Source organism: Carya illinoinensis, chromosome 15, assembly GCF_018687715.1.
Source record: "Carya illinoinensis cultivar Pawnee chromosome 15, C.illinoinensisPawnee_v1, whole genome shotgun sequence".
In the NCBI taxonomy this organism is placed as follows: domain Eukaryota; kingdom Viridiplantae; phylum Streptophyta; class Magnoliopsida; order Fagales; family Juglandaceae; genus Carya; species Carya illinoinensis.
The window spans coordinates 29,032,255-29,048,082 of record NC_056766.1 but is presented as its reverse complement, the minus strand read 5'-3'; the positions used below and the strand labels follow the sequence as shown (position 1 = coordinate 29,048,082).

Sequence of the window (15,828 nt, the reverse complement as noted above, 5' to 3'; positions counted from 1 at the left end):
TGAGAGCTTTTAGGTGAGTTGGCTTTTTTAAGATATAATTTAAATAATTAAATACAAATATTTCAATTAATTTAAGCTTTTTAAACAAGTGGAATGTTCTAAGTTCAGATCTTGGCTTTATACTGTTTTTCATTTAATTAAAATATTTTATGTGTTGGACTTACTTATTAAAGGACAATTTATCTCACACATGATGAAGAGTATTAAGATATAATTTAAATGATTAAATTCACCTCTTCATTGTAAATAACGAAGCTATAATAATTACTTACTTGTTTGTGTATCACCTCTTCATTGAAGTATCCCCTTTGATATAGGACTCCCTCCCTCCACTAGGGTGTAGCGCGCTGCTCTACTCCTAATCTTTTTGTCTTCCCACTTGTCGTTGGGCACCTCGTTGACATCTATGTACCTGATAATATCCAACGTCCATTCCAGAGCTCTTAGCTTAACTTCTACCACTTCAATTCCCATGGCGGGTATCTCGACAGTCCTAATCACCATTTTCGTTCTGGCATGGGAGAATTTTCTTGCCCGAACACTACTTGAGCTAACTTATCTGCCTTTTGATTCTCGGTCCTCGAAAATTGTTGGATTTGGAAGTATCTAAAGTGGGTGCACTCTGCCTCTATCAGTGTTTTGTGTTAGGTACTTCTTCAATTTTTCGCTCTTCACAGCAAATTTCCCCCCGTACTTGGTTGACACAACTTGAGAGTCGGCTCACACCTCTACTTTCTTGGCACCCAAAGATCTAGCGATCGCTAGGCTTGAGAACAATGCCTCGTACTCTGCCTTATTGTTCATGGTTTTGAATGCTAACTTAATAGCATAATTATGCTCTTCATCCTCATCTGTAACAATATGCACCCCTACTCTCCCTCCAACCCGGCAGGACGAGTCATCAACGAAGACTTGTCAGGGCTTTCATGGGAGGTGCATATTTGACCCTTTCCAGGAAGCCAATGAATTCTACCACAAAATCTGCCAACACTTACCCTTTAACATAATTTTGTAGTACGTACTCGATGTCGAACTTGTTATATTCCAAGGCCCAATTTGTGAGACGACCTGAGGTATTTAGTCTTTGCAGGATCTTCTTTAAGGGGGTCTCAATGAGAACTTTTACTAGGTGAGCTTGAAATTATGGGTGGAGTTTTCGGGTGGTCACCACTAAGACGAAGGCAAATTGCTCTATGTGTGGATATCTGGCCTTTACTCCCTAGTAAGCTCAGCTGGTGTAGTATATGGGCCTTTGAACCCCTTCTTTGTCTTGTACCAAGGCTGAGGAAGCCACCTATGGGGAGATTAAGAGGTACAAGACTAAAGTTTATCCACATCTAGGTTGGTTGAGCAATGGAGGGCTGGTGAGATACTTCTTGAGAGCCTCGTGCGCTTGGTTGCACTCGACATCCCATGTTCGAGCCTTCTGCAACACCATAAAAAAGAGGAGGTACTTATCAGTGGACCTCAACATGAACCTGTTAAGGGCTACTAGCTTACTAGTTTTTGTACTTCGTTTATGCTCTGAGGGGGGGCCATGCTAAGTATGGCCCTTACTTTCTCCAAGTTAGCTTCTTTTCCCAGCTTCGACACCATGAAACCCAAAAATTTCTCAGAGCCTACATCGAATGCACACTTTAAGGGGTTCAACTTCATCTGGTATTGCCTCAACACCATAAAGGCTTCACAGAGGTTGTCTAAGTGTTGCTCGAGAGTTCCACTCTTCACCAACAAATCGTTCACATAGACCTCCATGTTTCTCCTGACTTGATTCTCGAACATGGGGTTGACCAGCCGCTAGTAGGTAGCCTCTGCATTTTTCAACCCCAAATGGTAGGGTCGAGTAGCAGTATAATTCTCAATCAGTGATCAACGGAGTCTTTTCCTTGTCGTCAAGGTTCATACGGATTTGGTTCTATCCAGAGTATGCATCCATAAAGCTGAGCATGTGATAACGCGCCATGGAGTCAATGATCAAGTCGATGTGGGATAGTGGAAAGCTTTCCTTTGGGCAAGCCTTATTCAAGTCGGTGAAGTTAATGCACATCCTTCACTTGCCATTTTGCTTCTTCACCAACACCACATTGGATAGCCAATCTGGGTAATGAGCCTCCTGTATAAAGCCCTCTGTGTGCCTGTGAGTAATCAATCCACTTCTACAGTGATAGCAGCATTCTTCTCTGTGCTGAAAGTTTTGGTGTTTTTGCCTTACTCCCTTAGCTTTTGGGTCCATGCTCAGGTGGTGCTGCATGATATCTAGGTCGATTCTGGACATGTCCTCGTGACTCCAGGTGAAGACATCACAGTGTTTCGTGAGCTGATACATGGATCTCCTCATTTCAAGTTTCATCCCGGTTCCAATCCTAGTGGTGCCTTCCACGAGGCTCGGGTCCAAAGGGATCATCATGCTCTGCTATCAGGAGAGCGCTAGCTAGGTGGTGTTGCCTGCCAAGAAATACAAAGGGCCTTTACCACCAAGAAGCCAATCCTGGCAATGGCTTCTAGGCAGCTTAAATCCTGACAATCAAGCTCTTGTAGTTGTCTTCTTGGGCAGGTTAACAGTCATCTTTTTGGATGGTAAGTGCTAGTTGGTCCCTCTTGTAGGGATTTCTTCTCTCCTATTTTCATGCATTCCTTTCTCCTGCTTCTCGTGAGCCTTGCTTTTGGTGCATTCCCTTTCTTATCTGCCCGTTCCAGTTCTTTCCTCCTTGGTTCTGTCAAGGTCCGAAGTGTGTCCTCGGTGTTATAAAGTTGTCAACTTGATCCATGAACTCTTGCAGCTTGGCAAGAGTTCTTCTTGCCAATTCTATCATGAACTGGGATCAAGGCCACACTTCTTCTAAAAGCATGACCAAAGTTATCTTCTCGTCTTGGTCGTCTATAGTCATGCATTTTTTGTTGAACTTGGATAGGTATACCTTCAGACTTTTGTCTTCCCCTTGCTTGATGGTGAGGAGGTACGTCGCAAGGCGTCTTCTTCTCCTACTTGCTATAAATTATATGAAGAACAAGCGAGCTAGCTCCCCAAAGTTGTCTATGGACCAAGTGCCAAGGACCCAAACCATACTCTCTTTGGCCTCTTCAAGGCTAGCAGGAAAGCTCTACAAGCAACCTCTCCTAGGAAACCTTGCAAGGTCATGTGAGGCATAAAGGTTTCCAGGTATTCAAGGGGCTCTTTGGTCCCATCATACATCTCCATGAGGGGAACTTGGAATTTTGGTGGTAAGGGCACAACCATTACCTTCTCGTTATAGGGTAGGCTTGTGCTGGTGAGCAGTTGGTCTACCAATGACGATGTGTCGATCTTTTTTGCCATCTCTTCGTACTTTCTTTGCAGGTTACATAGCTCGTTCTGCATATTTTTTCTTTATTCTGTCACGTCGCCTCCTCTTCCAGTGTTTTTGGATGCTACGTGCTCGTTGTTGCTTGGTTCTACGTCATTCTTTGGTCCGTTGGTGGCTAGTTTGAGCGTCTCGTTCTCTTTTTGGAGGGTATCCACTTTGGTAGTTAGCTTTCCTACCTGTTGCTTCATTATCATGAGCCTTGCTTCCATATTTGTTGGCGTTGCTTCTTCTTGTCCTCGAGTTGTCTGAGAATGGGTTGTTGCAAGCATACAAAGGACATGTGAAATCTATAGGAATCTCACAGACGGCGGCACTATGAACGTCATGTTTCTTACACCTCCGAGTTTCAGTAACTCGGATCTTGAATCTTTCACCTACACACTAAAAAAAAATATAGAGAGTTGGGGGCCTTGGTAGAGGTCGGGGAGTCTCCAATGCTTAAGTTAGTATCTCCTTAGTAGTTTGTGCAAGAGTATAGAGGAATTAGAGATATTTCTTTGTACCTAGGGATTGACTTTTATACTAAGTTTCTGAGGGGGGAACAACCCATACTCTGCCTTAGGGAGTATATGTCCCCTCAGCTATTTACTTAGTCATAATCCTTTAATGCAGCGTGGCTCCTGTGGTGACAGGATTAATGTAGTGTGAAGTCTGGGGTTTAGAGCCATTAATGTGGAGTGGCTTCCTGGCTCCTGTGGTGACGGGATTAATGTAGTGTGGAGTCTGGGGTTTAGAGCCATTAATGTGGCGTGGCTTCCTAACCTCTTTATCCCGTTGGTGCACATCGTCAAGCATCTCCATGCTTGCTGTCAAAAGATCAAGGGTTCCCCATATTTCCTATCCACCTGCCTGCGTAGGTTCCCAAGTGCTAGGTGTTATAAGGGAGTACTGGGACGACGAGTCCCTTCCATCTTTGTCCTGGGGTATTCCCACGTGATTGTGGTTGTGTGTTAACTTCATCTTTTGGGCTCAATTAATATGGTGTGGAGAGACTCCTAGGATGGAAAAATTAATGCGGCGTGGAGTTCGAGGATCGGCACCATTAATGCAGCGTGGCTTCCTAACCTCTTTATCCCGTGGGTGTACATCATCAAGCCTCCCCATGCTTGCTGTTAAAGGATCAAGGATTCCCCCATATTTCCCGCCCATCTGCCTATGTAGGTTCTTGAGTGCTAGGTGTCATAGGGGAGTATTGGGATGATGAGTCCATTCCATCTTTGTCCTTGGGCTTTCCCGCGTTATTGTGGTCATGTGTTAACTTCATCTTTTGGGCAGGGTGGCCTTAGGAGGTCGAGGGACCATCCAGCCAAGTTGGGCGTTCCTTATTTGGGTTTGCCTTCCCCTTACACTTATTATTATTCTTCTTAATATTATTACTATTGTTGTTGTTATTATTATTATTATTATTATTATTATTGTCGTCTTCATCATCATCATCGATAGCATTTATTAATAACATTATCACTAATATTATTATTAATATTGTCATCATTATTATTCTATGATTATTATTATTAGTATTATCATCATTCACATTATTATTAGTATTATTATCATTGTTATTATTATTAGTAATAATGTTATGCTCGCAATTATTATTATCATTATCATGACTTCTTTTCCTATTTATTGTATTTTTTTCCTAGTATTGATACTGTCAACAGGTGTTTTTGTCAACAATCCGGAAGATGAGAATGATCATCCTCGGCATGCTGAGGTGGCGTTGGCCTTGGAAGAAGGTTGTGTGGGTCCTAGTATGCGGGGCTAGAGTTGAGGTTAGGTGGGCCTTCGGCTAATCCAGTGCGGCTATACGGAGTCCATGCTTATGCTTATGGTAGTGAATAGTAGATAAATGCAGAGAAAATAGAGAGATAGACAAGGATTTTCGAGAAATCTACTATAATAAGCTTGATTTATAATCTCTCAGGATCTCTCATTCTCATTATACAATAGATTTCATATCGCTCTCTTTCCTGTCTCGATACCATAACAGGAACGTCTATGAGGGCTTGAGAAGGGAGAAATCTACTATAATAAGCTTGATTTATAGTCTCTAGAGTCTCTCATTCTCATTATACAATAGATTTCATATCTCTCTCTTTCCTGTCTCGATACCATAACAGGAACGTTTATGAGGGCTTGGGGAGGGAGCAATCTACTGTAATAAGCTTGATTTATACTCTCTTAGGGTTTCTCATTCTCATTGTACAATAGATTTCATATCTCTCTCTTTCCTGTCTCAATTCCATAACAGGAACTCGTGTCTAGAGGTTGAAAAAACCTTCCCGATAAGCCTAGCCAAAAGTCTATCCGAAAAGGGGTCCCCCCAAATCTTCCGTCCCTCCTCTTTTTATCTCATCTCCCCTTCCTTTATGTCACATCACCCTTCCCCATGTATTTTTCCTTTTTTTTCACCTATCATCTAGACATCACTTTGCGTTCCTTATCCCGTCTTCCCCAATTTTTCCCTCTTTCATCCTCTAGTGAAGCCCCCTTTGATGGGCTAGGCTTTGGCGTCGGCCTTGGAAGGAGGTTGTGTGGGTCCTAGTATGCGGGGCTAGAGTTGAGGTTAGGTGGGCCTCCGGCTAATCCAGTGCGGCTATACGGAGTCCATGCGTATGCTCATGGTAGTGAATAGTAGATAAATGCAAAGAAAATAGAGAGTGATAGACACGGATTACGAGAAATCTATTATAATAAGCTTGATTTATAGTCTCTCAGGGTCTCTCATTCTCATTATACAATAGATTTCATATTTCTCTTTCCTGTCTCGATACCATAACAGGAACGTCTATGAGGGCTTGGGAAGGGAGAAATCTACTATAATAAGCTTGATTTATAGTCTCTCAGGGTCTCTCATTCTCATTGTACAATAGATTTCATATCTCTCTGTTTCCTATCTCGATACCATAACAGGAACTCATGTCTAGAGGTTGAAAAAACCTTCCTGATAAACCTAGCCAAAAGTCTATCCAAAAATGAGTCCCCCCAAATCTTCCGTCCCTCCTCTTTTTATCTCCTCTCCCCTTCCTTTATGTCACATCACCCTTCCCCATGTATTTTTTTTTTTTTTTTCTCCTATCATCCAGACATCATTTTGCATTCCTTATCCGGTCTTCCTCAATTTTTCCCTCTTTCATCCTCTAGTGAAGCCCCCTTTGATGGGCTAGGCTTTGGCGTTGGCCTTGGAAGGAGGTTGTGTGGGTCTTAGTATGCGGGACTAGAGTTGAGGTTAGGTGGGCCTTCGGCTAATCCAGTGCGGCTATACGGAGTCCATGCGTATGCTCATAGTAGTGAATAGTAGATAAATGCAGAGAAAATAGAAAAAGATAGACACGGATTTACGAGAAATCTACTATAATAAGCTTGATTTATAGTCTCTCAAGGTTTCTCATTCTCATTATACAATAGATTTCATATCTCTCTCTTTCCTGTCTCGATACCATAACAGGAACGTCTATGAAGGCTTGGGAAGAGAGAAATCTACTATAATAAGCTTGATTTATAGTCTCTCAGGGTCTCTCATTCTCATTGTACAATAAATTTCATATATCTCTCTTTCCTATCTCGATACCATAACTGGAACTTGTGTCTAGAGGTTGAAAAAACCTTTCTGATAAGTCTGGCCAAAAGTCTATCCGGAAAGGGATCCCCCCAAATCTTCCATCCCTCATCTTTTTATCTCCTCTCCCTTTCCTTTATGTCATATCACCCTTCCTCTTGTATTTTTTTTCTTTTTTTTCTCCTATCATCCAGACATTAGTTTGCATTCTTTATCCCGTCTTCCTTAATTTTTTCCTCTTTCATCCTATAGTGAAGCCCCCTTAGATGGGCTAGGCTTTGAGAGCCCCTTGAGCCTTATGACAAAGCAACCCCCGCGCCCCCTTGAGCCTTATGACAAAGCACCCCCTCCTCCCACCCCAACAAAAATTATTGTCGTTACCATCTATCAATAATGTTTACTAACCCCGTAATTTTCTATTTGTCACAACTAGACACATCGTTACAAGCCTGTCTTTTTTCTTTTTCGCCCATTCTCACTGTTCCAAATAATAACGCATGGTTTGGAACTTCAGACATCCATGATTTATCTTTTTCTCGAAAATATGCAATGAAGTCTTCATTAGGATCTGTTGTTTTGTTAAATAGTCATTCTTGGATGTTATTGATTACGTAAGTATGACATGCACGGACATTGAGAAGCGCCGACTCCATTTACCATGGGTTGCTGGAATTCGGCTTTGCAGTGGAGAAAATATACCAAACTGCGGCTACCTCCAAATAGGAAAAAGATAAAGACTCATTCCAATCATTAAGCATATAGTCACACAGGGTAGGCTGATGATTTAAAGCGCGAACCAAGCATTTCCACTAAAACAAAAATTCTAAAGATAAGCCCATACACCACTTTTTTTTTTTTAATTTTTTTTAAAATTTTTTTTATAAATATTTTGTATATAGATAAAATTCAATTAGTCTTAGAAATATAAACTTCAAAAAATTTTAAAAAATAAAGAAAAAAAGTGTGGCTTGTAGATTCTCAAATTAATTTCCCTTGCCTGTTGGTGTGGCTTGGTGGGTGAGTAACATTCAGGGAAATGAGGGGAAGGCCATTCTCACAAGTCCTAAATGGATTTCTTGAATCAAAAAGATTTTCACAAATTCTTTGTAATAACTTATATTTGATTACCCAAAAAATACTTTAAATTAATAAAGAAAAGTCCACAAAATCTACTTGATAAAAGGTTGCAACACCTCGATTCATTGAAAAATCCATGTAAAACACAAATACGCTGCCATTCCCTAGAAACTTAGGACCTAGGCTTCTCCTTCTTCTCCTTGAATAGAGCAAGGAGGGAGACACCAGAAACCTTCACGACTTTGAACCTAACACCGGGAATATCACCAACAGCATGACCCTTTCGACCGAATCCGGCGATCAACACCTCATCCTACATACAAATATCATGATAGTGGTCAACCATAAGTAGGAAGGGATTGAAGATGAAGCAACTACCAGAATGGACCATGCCTTATTTGAGGCCAAGAGTACTCACATTTTCTTCAATGTAGTTCAAGCAACCATCGTTGGGGACAAATGCAGCAATCTTCTTCCCATTTTTGATCAGTTGAACTCTGGCACATTTCCTGATAGCAGAGTTTGGCTGCTTGGCCTCGATACCTCTGAAAATCATAAAACCGTATGGAGAGAGGTTATCAAATGTTTAACTTTCAAAAACATCTTCACTCACTCAGAATTACTAGCAAACTAAATGATCAATTATGCAGGAGTGAATGGATAAAAATGACCAAATTGTCTTACATCTTCTCAAGGACAATGCCTTTTGCATGGGAAGACCCGGCAAATGGCTTCTTCCATTCATTTCCAAGGTGGGACTTTTTGTAAGACTTGTCAGCCCACCTTTGCCTCCTACGGTGGGACTTCAGCTTGCGACCAGCTCCCATACCACGTGTCTTCCTGTTAGACAATTTTGCAACAGATCATGAGCTCATCATCTTAATAGAGGATGGTTTACATATCAAATCCTAAACAATAGTTCAAGTCTAATAGATTGCCAGTGAGCAAGAAACAAAAGTTGAAAGATTTAAACCATCATCAGGAACAAGACTCCAGGTCCTAGTTTGTTTATTATTGTTCCAAGCAATTATATAGCAAAACATCTCAAAGAAAAAAAAAAATCAACCAATTTAATCGGAGGCTATCAAGGCCACCTATCTAATCAAACAATTAACAAGTACTAACAGATCAGAGATCAAAAATACAACAGTGAATAAAAAACTATCAATTTCAACAAGTGTTTTCGCTAAAACCTAATTTATTTACCAACAGACCACAGGGAATTTAACTTAACACATTTCATTCACTTTTGAGACAGTTTTGATTTATATCTACGAATTTAATTAAAAAAGGGCATCTAAATCAAATTCTCTATACCAAGGAAAGCTTGTAAAAATATGTAAACCAAAATCATCAACTCAGAAAATAAAAATCTATTAGTTTCTTATGATTTGTATCCAGATATCAGACATGAGACAAACTACATTTTGAAGCAGTACTAGAGTTCAACTTACAAAACTAAAAAACCAGATTAGCCTTGAGATCTAGCAAGCCACCAGTAACTAATCAAAGTCATTACCCCTATTCTACATGGTCATATTTTCTTGCTTTAGGCAGGATGGCTTGCTTTTATTTAAGCCCTTGATAGTCACGGATTCCATTCTATATATGACCGAAATAAAAATTTGGAAAAGGAAACATTCTGCGTCAGCTACGTCCCAAATATAAAACCCTAACATAATCATCCTATGTTCTCTACTGTGAGTTTCGATTTTTTTCGTAAAAATCCAGCCAATCAAAACGACATGAATCGTGAGCCAATATTTTATTCCCATACATTATTCCATAACTTCTCCAACAGCCGACGTAGAGTACGGAAATTATAAAAACCTAAATCTAAGCATGGCTTTGCTGATTGAAGCCATTCGATATTAAGATTTGCTTTAAAGAATCGTAGTACAGATTACAGAACCCCATATTCAAAGTAAATAGCAAATCTTCAGCGAGTACATATCATAAAAATGGAAATAAATTGACAGATCTTGAGTAGAGCAGTATTGTGAAAATAAGAGAGAGTCAAAGAGATTCATTCCGTCACATACCCCATGGTGACGAAGGGAGGAGGATTTCTTCAACTGCTACGAGGGGTCGGAGGGCGAAGAAGAGGTTGAAGCAAGCAGCCGCAGAGTAGAACCCTAATCCTTAAAATGAAGTAGAATTTGCCTTTATATATACGAACAATATATAGGGCGTGTAATTTTGGTCGTAGCTGGACTGGACCAAGAAATACTAGTTTTGTAGTTTGGGACCAATGTCGTGTGACCAATTTGGGCTTTTATTTAGGTGGTTAGATCCACCATTGGGCCCATAAACTAATAAAATAATATGAGAAGCAAATGTCTCTCTCACTGTTCGAAATTGCTAAATAGTAATAATAGTTACAAATTCTAAATAGATAAATTTCACGTAAGTTATTTATAAAAATGTAGGTCATATTAATAAAAAATAGATATTTTTATACCTTTTCATGGTAGAGTTCACATTTTTACAAAGGGATTGTGCGAGACTTGTTTATTTAAAGCTTGTACAAATTAATATTCAATGAAAATTTTTATATGGAAGCTTTACACCGCATACCAACTAATTAATATATAATTTGTTATTTTTATCATTTTATAGTAATGCTTAAATATGTGTGTGTTCAAATAGTAAGCAAAAATGATAAATTACACTTTGATTAAGCGGAAATGTGTGGTATAAGGTTTCTTTGTAACATTTATCTTTATTAGTTAAAATAGTTTTCATGACCATAGGAAACTTAGGGACATTTTTGTCCCATTATTACTCAAATTTTAATTTTTTTTTTTAATTTAAACTAGTATAAACCTATCATTTTAACCGGATGAATAGATGTGTTATACTTTATAAAATTAGAAATTAAGACCATTCAACTACATCTCTTTGATGAGTCTCCTCTTTGCTTTCCAGCGAAAACAGAGGTGGAAGAGAATTCTTGAACCGATTGGAGGGGCTAGTTGCAGAGGGTTCTAGAGGAAGTATGGAGGTTTTAGAGGAGTTATGTGGTAACCTGAAGCTAACAGAGGAGGAGAGAGGAAGATTGAGTTGACGGGAGATTCTGTGGAGGTGGTGAAGGAGAAGGGAGATATGAGTTTGATCGAGAAGCTGTGTCTGGATCGATAGATTGGGAAGGAGATAATTGAGAAGATGATGGGGAAGATCTAGAGAATTAGTTCCCTGGAAAGTTTACAAACAATAGGGAGTAATATCTTCATTATCACTATCAAGAATCATGCTGAACAAATGCGAGTTCTAGATGGAAAACCATGGCTCTTTGATAATCATCTTATCATCCTCCAAGTGTTCGATGGATATTCCCAACCATAGGACTGGAAATTTGAGAAGGAAGTGTTTTGAATTCAGATCCACAATTTACCATTGGCTTACATGACGAGAGGGTATGGAGTTCAGACTAGTAAGTCTCTAGGAGTGGTGATGAAGGTGGAAGTTCCATATGATGGTGTGGGATGGGGATACTTCTTAAGAGTGAAAATTGAGATCAATGTGAGGAAGGCAATAGCAAGGGGCAGGACAATTATGGCGGAAGGGTGTATTCTATGGGTGAATCTGAAGTATGAGAAGCTCTCTCGCATGTGTTTTCAGTGTGGATGGATAATTCATGGTGAAAAGGGTTGTATGGTGGAAGGGAATCGAGTTGAGGGCTGAGAATGTAATGAGAATGAGAGCTTATGTCTTGTGGCCTAGGGGAGGGAGAGAGGAAAAGGAAAATGAGTTTTATGAGAAGAAGGAGGAGGAAGAAGGAAGCAGTAAGGTTGAGGAGGTATAGGATGAAAATGGGAGTGGAGCAGTAAAAGAAGATGGAAAAAGTAAGGAGGTGTGTATGGGGAAGGGTGTTAGAATTGTTCCTGACGTGGAGGTTAATGCTACTGCCATTAAAAAGGGAGATGAGGTGGAGTCTGGTGGAGAGGAAGGAGAGAAAGGTTTGATGGTTGTCAATGCAGGAGAGGTGGATGTAGAAGCTATTACAAATTTCCCAACTATATTTTAACAAGCAAGCAAGAAGGGAATGGGGGAAGATGCTGAGGGGGGGAACTCTATAGAAATGAAGCTGAATACTCCAAGAAGTGGTAGATGGAAGAGAAGAGCAAGAGGGAAATGTATGATCACTAATACCTATTCTGTATTGAATCAAAGAAAAAGAGGTGATAGGGAGTGTGGTGAGGAGGAGGGAGGGAGTGAAGGGAAGAAGAGGCAGAAGGGTTGGAAGGGAGTGATGAGGCAAAAAATTTTGTTGCTAATATATTGGCAGTGGCTGTTAAGCAGCCCCACCAAGATCAATGAGAACTATTAGTGGGAACTGTCAGGGGTTTGGGAACCCCTAAACAGTTCAGGCTATTTACTTGTTAGTAAAAGAAAAGAAACCCAACATAGTCTTTTTAATGGAGACAGAGCTGGAAATGAAGAAAGCTGAAAGAATAAAGAGGAAATTGGCATGGAGGGATGTATTGTGGTTGAGCCAAGGGGAATGAGGGGTGGTCTAATGATGTTATGGAAGAATGTGGGAGAAGTGGAACTCATGAACTATTCACAATGGCATGTTAGTGTGTGGATTAAAGGGGGGCGACTGGCTTCTATGCAAATTTAGAAGCAAGTAAAAGGGGTAGATCGTGGGAATTGTTATTGACACTAAAACCACCAGTTGCGGTGGGATGGTGTGCCATTGGTGATTTCAATGAGCTGGTAGCACAGGATGAAGGTGGGTGGAAGAGATAGAAGTGAGGGGCGGATGGAGGGTTTTAGAAGGTCACTAGAAGAGTTGGACTATCAGATCTGGGGTGGAAAAGAAGTAAATTCACATGGAATAATGACCATGAGGATGGTACCTATGTGAAGGAGAGGCTAGATAGAGCAGTAGCAAACCATGTGTGGGCCTCTCGGTTTTATGAACTAAGGGTGGAAACCATTCTGACATGGGTTTCTGATCATAAACCATTGATACTTACTGTAAGTGAGAAGGGAGATAGCTCGAAAAGAAGAAGAAATTTTGAATATGAGATGAGTTGGGGAATAGAAGAGTAGTGTGGAAAAATTGTGGAGGCCAAGAAGGAAAAGATTTCTAGTCTTAATGGGCCTTAGCTTAAAATGAACCAGTTGCTTGTGGGAAGTAGGAGATCTCTAAGTAGATGGAGCAGAAACTCTATTCTTAATTAAGAAAGGGCAATCAGAGACTTGACAAAAAAATTAAAAGTACTTGAGGAGAATGAGGGTCCAGAGAGTGTGGGAGAAGTGAAGAATGTTAAGAGAGAGTTGAGTATTCTACTTAAGTAGGAGAATTAGAGGTGGAAGCAGAGGGCAAAAAAGCATTGGGTGATAGAAACACAAGATTCTATCATGCATGTGCTAACCAAAGAAGACAAATGAATACCATCAAATCATCAAGGATTCACAAGGAAGGCTAGTGTCGGGGGAGAGGGGATTGGAAGATGCTTTTAGTTCATATTTCAAGGAAGTTTACTTAACTTCGAATCCTATTGCTGAAGAGATAGAGAGATGTGTGTAGTGTGTTGAAGGAAGGGTCATTGTTGGTATGAATGAGAAAATGGAGAGGGAGTTCATTGTTGTTGAAGTGGGTGAGGCTCTCAGACAAATGTCAGCTTTTAAGTCACCTAAGCCAAATGGATTTGGGGTAGGTTTTTATCAAGGCCATTGGAATGTAGTAGGGGAAGACATATGCAGAGCTATTTTGAGTGTGCTAAAAGGGGGTGAAATGAGTTAGGGATTAAATCATACACTTATTGCCCTCATTCCAAAGACAAAAGCTCCTATTTCAATCAAGGAATATAGGGCAATAAGCCTGTGTAATGTCCTATATGAGCTTATCTCAAAGGTTGTGACAAATAGGTTAAAGCAAGTACTTTCATTTATAATTGCACCTAACCAGAGTGCTTTTATACCTGGAAGGCTTATAACTGACAACATAATAATAGCATATGAGATGCTTCATTCCATGAGGACTAAACAAAGGGGGAGAGTGGGGACTATAGCAACAAAGCTGGACATGTAAAATACCTATGATAGGGTAGAATGGCCTTTCTTGGAAGCTATGTTGAAAAAATTGGGATTTGGTGATAAAATAACATAGCTTATCATGTTTTGTGTATCCTTTGTTAGTTATTTAGTGTTGGTGAATGGCAATATTAGAAGAAGAATTCAATCAACAAGGGGAATAAGGCAAGGGGATCCATTATTCCCTTACCTATTCATTATATGTGCTAAAGGTTTGAGTCAATTATTGCCAAAGTCAAAAAGGCAAGGAGATATAAGGGGAACAAAAGTGAGTAAGGGAGGATTGAGGCTCAACTATTTACTTTTTGCTGACAACTATGTGTTTTTTTGCAGAGCTTTAAAGAAAGAATGGAGAGGAGTTTACTCATTGTTGGAAGTGTATGAAAAAGCCTCAGGGCAAACACTCAACAAGGATAAAACCTTTATATTATTTAGTGCCAATATCCGTACTGATGTGAGAGGGAGAATATTTCAAGAGGCTGGGGCAATGGTTTGTGACAATTATGAGAAGTATTTGGGGGCTTTCAGCAGTAGTTGGCTAATCAATATATAATGATTTTCAAAGTATTAAAGAGAGAATTTGGTTGAAGATACAAAACTGTTAAAACAACTTTTTGTCTAGAGTAGGCAATGAAGTACTTATCAAAGTTGTGTTGCAAGCAATCCCCACGTATGCAATGAATTTTTTCAGTTGCCAAAGAAGCTGTGTAGGGAGATTGAGGCACTTATGACTAGGTTTTGGTGGGCCAATTATAAAAAAGAGAAAGGAATTCATTGGAAGCAGTAAAGGAATCTCAGGTTAGCAAAGGCTGAAAGGGGTTTGGGGTTCAAAGACTTCGAGTGCTTAAACAGTGCCATGTTGGCAAATCAGGGGTGGAGACTACTCAAGGAGCATCATTTTATTGGTCGACAAGGTCTTTAAAGATAAATATTTTAAAAACCTACAACTACTAGAGGCATCATTGTGAAATTCACCTTCACTAATCTAGAAAAATATATGGTCAAATTTAAGAATAGTGAAGGAAGGTATGATATGGAGGATTGGGATGGGAGAACAACATGTATATGAGGCTAGAAATGGTTGCCTACTCCCACTACCCATTGCGTATAGTCACCTGTAAGAGAACTCTTAATGGATTAGCTAAAACTAAAGGACGCTTTTAGTTAATGTGAGATAAATTTAACTTTAGCTATTACAGTCCCCACATTGGAATAGTTATTATTTATTATTATATAACAATAAAATAATATGAGATGAATTGGATTATCCATTTTTTCATTATATAATAATAAATTCATCTCAGTAATGTCGAATAATTTCGTAGGACATTACACAGACTTATTGGATGTAGCAAAATGAATTTATTCATGCAAAATAATTTCATAGTAAGAGAACTAACATTGAGTATATACTGGAATGAGAAGAAGAAGAAGAAAGAGATGAGAAGAAGAAAGAGAGAGAATAATAAAATATCAATTTGATGTAAGGATAGTAGCTTTCAAATTTGGAAATTATTTTATAAGTTACTGTAGCTAAAGTCCAATTTTGTATAATTTATCTAGTCCATTGCACTTGATTTTTTGTTATCTAATAACTAAATACTCAATGGATTTAGCTTTTAGCTAATCCATTGAGGATGCCCTAAGAATTCTGCAGAAGGATGCAAAAGTTTGTGAATTGATTAATGAGCAAAATGGGGTATGGAAGGAAGATGTGGCTGCGGCTGTTTTAAGTGAAGAGGAGGCTAAGGTGATAAATGCAATACTAGTTAGTCAGAATGAGGTGGCAGATAAACTAAT

The 15,828-nt window shown here is 39.5% G+C and overlaps 1 protein-coding gene across 1 annotated transcript; it reads right to left on the bottom strand.

The window, feature by feature from the left end:
* Window positions 1-8,025: 8,025 nt before the first annotated feature.
* LOC122296174 (40S ribosomal protein S23) lies at window positions 8,026-10,183 on the bottom strand. Its single transcript, XM_043105640.1, has 4 exons — window positions 10,026-10,183; window positions 8,668-8,823; window positions 8,402-8,528; window positions 8,026-8,296 (listed from the first exon to the last, which is right to left on the bottom strand). Exons 1-4 carry the CDS (start codon window positions 10,028-10,030, stop codon window positions 8,156-8,158), a joined length of 429 nt encoding a protein of 142 aa, XP_042961574.1. The 5' UTR covers window positions 10,031-10,183; the 3' UTR covers window positions 8,026-8,155.
* Window positions 10,184-15,828: the final 5,645 nt, after the last annotated feature.